Raw genomic sequence first — 7,784 nt, 5'->3', positions numbered from 1 at the left:
TGGTTGACCAAATAAAATTTGATATGAGACTGAAATGTTTTGCAAACTAAAATAAAAATTGAAGATAAAGTAACTTGATTAGTTTTTAAATCTAATATATTCAAATTGCTTTGTTTTTTATGTATCTGAAACAAGGACAAATGATTCTAGTTTAGACACTAATAGTTTGTTTATTACTGTAACATCCTTCCATTTTCTTGATTATGAAATATAAAATACGCGATTAAGTGATAAGGTTAGTTTAACAGACCAAGTAATCACCACCTATAAATCGACCCCCCTTGGTTTGTGATTACTATCGGCAGCTTGAGAATGAGAGAGATCAAAAGCAATGCGGCACGTGGTGGGGGGTGTGATCGGTGTAGGTACCGTGGACCACAGCAAGCAAGCGGTGGCAGTCTGATGCGGCGGCCGATCAAAACATATTTGATCGCAGGTTGCTGGGTGCTCATGGGGTGAACACGGGTTACCTACAAAGAAAGGTAAAGCTTTATGCCCCAAACATTTGAGGTACACCATAGGGTAGTAATCGAAATAGTAAAATGAATGATCAAGACCAAGTGTAGTGTAGGTGCCAAGCCTCCACATCACCACCTCATCAACGCTGTTACCATCGCACCATCACCGGTTTTGCAAAGGCCGATGCCAAGGAGCGTTCCGCCATTCCCATGGCAGGCGTGAAGAGTGTAAGAGATGGGTCCATGTCCATCCCTAATCAACCATTCAGACACTTAATAAAAAAAATTAATTTAATTTTTAATTAAACCACTACACCATTGTTAAAGGCTGGATTAGTTAAAGCCCCACCGCCTATGTGGCACTGACGTAGCAAAAACTTTTGTACTTTCTAGTAGTTATGTTATGCTTATGAATATATTTGGTGGAACCCTCGGGTTGGATGGCCTATTGGTCAAGTGGGTTACGTTGGGTAACATGAAATTCGAATCAAAAGTTTGAAATATTTTATATTTAGAAAGATATAAAAGATTTCATAATAAACAGTTTGATATTTCATAAGACCATGTGTAGCGGCCGTTACCCCAGTGTCACATCACCGTTGAAGGGAACCAAACATCATTCCATTCCATGGGCAGCAAGGGCAATTCCGTGGGTGTGGTAACAAGTGCGAGAGTGGTCAGCGTGTATATCCTATTGATCACCTAATGAGATGCCTCCGAATGGAGGGAGGGGCGCCACACTTGGTCTAAAGGGATTGCACGAGTTTCAATGAAATGACTTAACTAGTCACCAATTTAAGCGCGAAGAACGTTAAGACCTACGAGATTTAACCAAATGACTAGGAGAGTTGTACTTAAATGTAAATTGATTGTGGGACGTCATAGTAATAACACGTCAATGAAGCCAACAATTTGCAATAAACATTGTGATGGAGTGACGGTTATTAACCTAAGAATAGCTATGGTGAGTATAAGGAGGTTTGGCCTCTATTGTTTTAAGCATAAATGCATGCTTTTATTAAAAGATTTGAATGCAAGTTAAACGTTTTAATCTTTATGTATGTGTCTAAAGTAGTTGACCATAAAGTAGCTTAAACACTGTAGAGAACCTTCGGCCAGGGCCGGCTCAATGCTTATCAAAACCTAGGCTCGGGCCTAGGGCCTCCAAACTTTTAGGGCCTCCATTTAATATAAAAATGATATATAATATATAATTGTTTTGATTCTACATATCTATAACTTTGCTAGTGTAGTGGTATTAGACCAGCCCTAGTCTTGTAAAGACCCTAGCTCGAATCTCATAAACAAAATATTTTTTTTTTCCTTTTGGCGCATCCTTCTGGTGACATTAAAAGAAAGACTCATAAGCAATATATTTTTTTTCCTTTTGGTGCATGATTCTAGTGACATTAAACGAAAGACTGAGATATATTAATTAAATAAAGGTTTTGATACTGTAGTTATTTCAAGTATTTTTATCAAATACAAAGCAAACTAAAAAATAAAATGGATTTATATTGTGTAAAAAATAGAAAATAGGGTATTAATGTCTAGGTATCTAAAAACCCGATCATACCGAAACACGGTTTGGTTCCCGAAATTGGGTATTAGAAAAACCCGATTTTTGCACCTCTAATGTTAGTCAATAACGAAATTGGGCCTCGACTTTATAGTTTGCTTAGGGCCTTCGAAAACGTAGGAACGGCTCTGCCTTCGGCAACCTCGTAACTATAAGAGGATCTTCGGGCAGCCTCGAGAGTAGTAAAGGAGCTTCTAGAAGCCTTGTAAGCATCACAAGACCTTTATACATATTAGGAAGTATTCAAGAACCTCCGGGTAGTCTTTAGTATAATATGGATCTTTGTAGTACTCTTAACTATGAGTATGACAGAGGATCTTAGGGGGATAGCATCACTACCCTAACCCCCTCCAATCTTGCAGTGCCACGTCACTATCTTCATCCACTACCCTTGAACACCCAACTTGATGACACTACTACCCCACCATTTTACACCACTCTCTCTCCCTACACACTGCTCTCTCTATCTCTCTCCTACCCACACATACTCTCTCGGCTTCCATGACCGTCTTGACCCATTTTAACATTTATGTCAGAAGTACTCGGCTTTAAAATTACCAACATGACATGACCGTCTTGACCCGATTTGAGAAGTACTCGGCCCTTCTAAGACTAGAAGGTATGGGGGCCGGCTTGGCCCGGCTTGGCCCGGCGCCGGACCCCCACACCGCCCCCTGGTCCGGCTCTCAGCGCAAACGGCCACCCACCGCCGGGTGGGCCGACCCTCCTTTCAAAAAAACTAGCCGTTGCAACGGCTCTTTCCAATAAAAAAAAAATTCATTTTTTTCTATAAAATCACCCACTTTCAATATTATTTCCCCACTTTCAACCCAAAACCCTCTCACGTTTATACCAATTTCTCCCTACTTTTATAAAAAAAATATCTTTTTACCCACAATGGCTTCTAATCCTTGGTGGCCCTCGTCTTCGGATGACGAAGAGGAGATGTTTTTCGCAAACGCTGTACTACGGGCTGCGTCTTTGTATGTACGCTTGCATTTTGCTCCATAACATGATTATTGAAGACGAAGGTCGGGCGATTTGTGAGTGGGGGGAACACTGTCCCGGTTGATCCCCCACAACAGGATTTAAACTCGTTCTCGCTAACAAACGACTTCACGCATGCAAACCTTCAACAAGATTTGGTAGAACATATTTGGAACAACGTTAACATGGTGGACGATGACGGAGCCGAAGGCGAAGACGAAGACGAGTAGTGTGTTTGTTTTAAATTTTAGATTTCGTAGCCTTTTTTTATTTTTTAGTTTCGGTATTTTTTTTAGGAAACGTAATTTTTTTTATTTTTATTTTCGGTTTCTTTTTTTTTAGGAGATGTAATTTTTTTATGTTATGAAATGAAATTATTTTATGTTGTTTTATATTGTGTTTTTTAAATTTTATAAAGATTTTATTACCTTGGGTTATTAAATTAAAACAAAAGAAATTATAAAATAATAAGGTGGGGCCCCATCCTCCATCCCCCTCCATCCTTCATTTGGCTCATCCCCCACGAGCCGCCTACGTGGCGCCTACGTGGAGGCTCATCCCCGTGGGGATGAGCCGAACCATACCCTCTAGTCTAAGGACCTCCATTACATGAGGAAGAGATTTGACATTTGACATTAATGTATTCTTTCTGAACCACTCGTTAGATTTCCGGTTTTCATCGAGAAGACTTCATTTGGACTTCTGTTGCTATTTAAATATTTAATAAATAAATAAATTGGAAAGTGTAAAATTAACATAAGTCGTGCACCAGAAAAGCAGGATTTGATACATTCATACATACACTATTAGAAATCATAGTTTATCACTTCCACCATTTAATCAAGTTCACTAATTAACCAACTAATGCTAGTTTTACATGTATAATGATTATACAAATAGATACTTGTGTATACATTATTACTTGTATTCATTCACGAATTCATTAGCTCCCAATAGTTTTATAAACAATCTATTTATCAGTAAACGTAAATGTAAATACAATCAAAGCTTCTAAAGTAATCCATCCATTATTAACTTAAGATAACAAAAAGTAATGCATCCATCATACAACCAACTTCTTATCTTTATTAACCCAAATTATAAAACACACTTATTTCTTCTTTCATACACAGATATAATAAAACATCATGCAACAACTTCAAACTTCAAACCTCAAACCTAAGGAACAATCTTGTACCCTTTCATCTTATCAATCCAAGAAATCAAACTAGATTTAGTATTCCTAAACCCCAAAAACCCATGCTCTTTGCTCTTGTTCATTGTATCCAACATACACTCACCACCAAGAATCACATCAACAAACCACCACACCGCAACCTCATCCAACTTAGTAACCGCAAGCCCCTTCTCCCTCACGATCTCATCCCAAACACCCGCCTTATCCTTCATCATCTCCACCATACTCATCTTCCCCGCACCCTCATCGAACCCGCCATCCTCAACCTCAAACTGCTCCGCCAACACCTTCCAAAAATGCTTCCACTTAAACACATCCCCATTACTAATATTAAACGCCTCATTCTTCGCGTAAGGATCAACCGCAGCCCAAATATGTTGTTCCGCTATCAAATCAGCGTCAGAACAATCCGAGTAATACTCCCACGCTTCCTTCGTCCCAGGAAACTTAAATGGCACCCCTTCGTGTTTACAAATTGTCGCGTAAACACATAGAGTACCAATTATGTTCATCAAACTGTACGGCGAAAAGCCAAATATTGTACCTGGTCTGTGAACAGACCAGGTCAACTTTTCATTCTGTTCAATTGTGCTGAACAGAATGTCCTCCTGGGTATAATAAAAGTTAGGCACGTCTAGCCTAGGTAGATCCTCGTGAAAAGGCGGATCATGCGCCACTTTTCCGTACAACTCAAAAGGACCTAAATAATGTTTTCTCCCAGTTTGCAACGACACGTGTTGCAAACTGGGGGAATTCTTAACCACTACATCTAGAACATTCTTAAACATTTTACCATTGATTTCACAGTTCTCAGATTCAGTGGATCTGTTGGCCCAAGTCACATAAAACAGATGTGTAACATCCTTTACCTCACCAAGTTTTATATGTGTGTCATCTGGATCTGAGATGTCGCACTGGATGTATTCGATCGGGTGGTCCGCGTTCCACTGGGGACGCGGGCGGCGTGCGACGCCGTACACCTTCCATGGGCCGCCCGGGGTGTCGGATAGCGGCAGGATTTCGGCTAAACTGTTGCCGACGATGCCGGTAACTCCTACGATAAGGGCGACACTTTGGTATTTGGGTGGGGCGTCATCAACATCTAGTTTTTTCTGTAATTTGATAAAGTAATTGATTAATTAAATGATGGTGAAGCTGATAAATGAGATGGGGATTGAGTTTGAGTTAGTTACCTTTGCTGCGCCAATTGCTCCGGCCCACCACCAGCTCATGATGTTGTGTGTGGATATGGATGGAAGGGTGGAGAAGGTTGAGTGAGAGGGGTGTAAGTTGCGTGTGTTATTTATATTATTGGTTTGCCAGATAACCACGATGTCTCATATGATCATGTTCGTTTTTTTCTCCTTGGGATTTTTATTTTCTTTTATTCCTCATTATTCATGTGATCGCATAAAAGCAAAAGGAGGAGGTGTTTGGATTGAGTTTTGAAATATAACTTATTAATTTACGAGTGGACTACAAAATTAGCTATTGGTGTTTTGAAAAATATTGTTGCCGACAACTTTCAATTGTATCGATCTTAAACCCTACTGTTACTAGGGTCGTTCAAATTGCTCGCCACTCGTCGCTCGTTCGACGCTCGTTCGGAATTTGCTCGAAAAGTGCTCGTTCAATTTGACGCTCGGTTGTAAACGAGCCGTTCTGCTCGGTTCGGTTTGTAAACGAGCCAAGCATGAGCAAAGGTCCGCTCGGCTCGGTTCGGCTCGAATTATTAATTAGTATATATAGATAGAGGATCATGTACATTAATCTAGAAGTGTGAGAAGTGTATTATAACACTATATAACATCATATAAACACCGTATAACACTATGTAACACCATATAATACTATGTAACACTATATAACAAATATAACACTATATTTTGTCTGATAGCATGTCTATGATAGATGTATAGTGTTATATTTGTTATATAGTGTTACATAGTGTTATATGGTGTTACATAGTGTTATACGGTGTTTATATGGTATTATATATAGTGTTATAATACACTTCTCACACTTCTAGATTAATGTACAGGATCCCTACCCAGTATATATATACACAAGTATAAATTATACGTTTATACACGCACACCTATATATGCACACATTACACATACATATATACTTAAATATAAATTAAATTTATAGTTTTATACATAACACTCTATTAGATTTTGGTCCACTATATACAAATTTATAACTACATCTATACGCACTAGTCCAAACACGCCAATAAAAAAATTAATATCAAATCTAAAAGTTAAATCCTAAACTAATAAACAACAGTCTGGTCATCGCCTCAATGTTTCATGTCGTTACCCTAAGTCGATCGTCTCATGCTCTTAATGTCAATTGTTCGTGCAATAGGTTCATCGTCTCGTCGGTCACAACATCGTTATTCATAAGAAAATTATTATGCCATGAAATGTACCTCTTTTTAAAGACAAAAACTTGAGACCCAACATTGTCACTATATCTCTCAGCAAATTTAAATCGGGCGACACACTTGTCCGAATCGCTCGAACTTCGCTCGACGCTCGCTTGGAATATTTGTTGCTCGGAAAAGACTCGTTTGATTTGAGGCTCGGTTTTAAATGAGCCGCTCCGCTCGGTTTTAAATGAGCCGCTCCGCTCGGTTTTAAATGAGCCGCTCCGCTCGGTTTGATTTGTAAACGAGCCAAATACGAGCAAAGGTCCGCTCGACTCGTAAACAGCCCTAACCGTTACTCACCGTTAAATGTCCATGTTTGTCTAAAAGGGTTAAAGGGTAGAATAACATTTTCACCATTCTTTTACTTGGCCCAATCTTAGAAAAAAAAAAAAAAAAAACCTTACGTATGTCAACATATGCTGCCTTACCCCCAACAGATCAAGGGCGTACCCATCCTAAGCTGTGGATGGGCAGGCGTACCCCTTAAGGAAATAATTTTTAGTGTTATTTTTCATCGGAAATTTCGACCGCACCCTTTGGAAATTTTCATCCGCATCCTTTGAAAATTTTCAACCGCCTCACTTAGAAAATAAATATTATGAATCTATTACTTAACCCAATCAAAGTCCAATCTACAATTTTTTTTTTATATTAACCCAATCCCAAACTCAACCTAAAGAAATTTGAACAAAATAAATAACTCAAAGTCATCCACCAATTACAATTCCAAATCCGGCCCCAAAAACACTCCCAGCGACTTAACGCCACTACTCACCACCGGACGACTTTTTTGTCGAAAACCCCAAAATTCCGGCAAGACCGACCAATATTACGCCAGAATTCTGATATGGAACTAGTATGGTTTCTTTATTGATTTATTTATTTATTTATTTTTTGTTTCATGTGATGATTAGGAGAAAATATAGACGTATAAGGGTTTGATCTTTTTATGTTTTTTGATGTTTTTTTTTTGTTCTAAACTTTTAGTTAAATGATTTTGTTGTTTTATTTATAGCTTTGTTTGTTTAAATGATTAGTTACAACATTTAATAATAGGGCTTGAATGTTTGAAAATAAAATTGAAAATTATAGACTATGGTTGAACATGATTATTTATTTTGTTTT

The 7,784-nt window shown here is 38.5% G+C and overlaps 1 protein-coding gene across 1 annotated transcript; it reads right to left on the bottom strand.

Moving 5' to 3' along the window:
- Positions 1-4,033: 4,033 nt before the first annotated feature.
- On the bottom strand, positions 4,034-5,644 carry LOC110885341 (3-oxo-Delta(4,5)-steroid 5-beta-reductase). Its single transcript, XM_022133026.2, has 2 exons — positions 5,416-5,644; positions 4,034-5,334 (listed from the first exon to the last, which is right to left on the bottom strand). Exons 1-2 carry the CDS (start codon positions 5,452-5,454, stop codon positions 4,204-4,206), a joined length of 1,170 nt encoding a protein of 389 aa, XP_021988718.1. The 5' UTR covers positions 5,455-5,644; the 3' UTR covers positions 4,034-4,203.
- Positions 5,645-7,784: the final 2,140 nt, after the last annotated feature.

The sequence above is a fragment of the Helianthus annuus genome, chromosome 10 (assembly GCF_002127325.2).
Source record: "Helianthus annuus cultivar XRQ/B chromosome 10, HanXRQr2.0-SUNRISE, whole genome shotgun sequence".
NCBI lineage: Eukaryota > Viridiplantae > Streptophyta > Magnoliopsida > Asterales > Asteraceae > Helianthus > Helianthus annuus.
The sequence above is the reverse complement of the archived record's forward strand: the minus strand, read 5'-3'. Positions and strand labels throughout refer to the sequence as shown.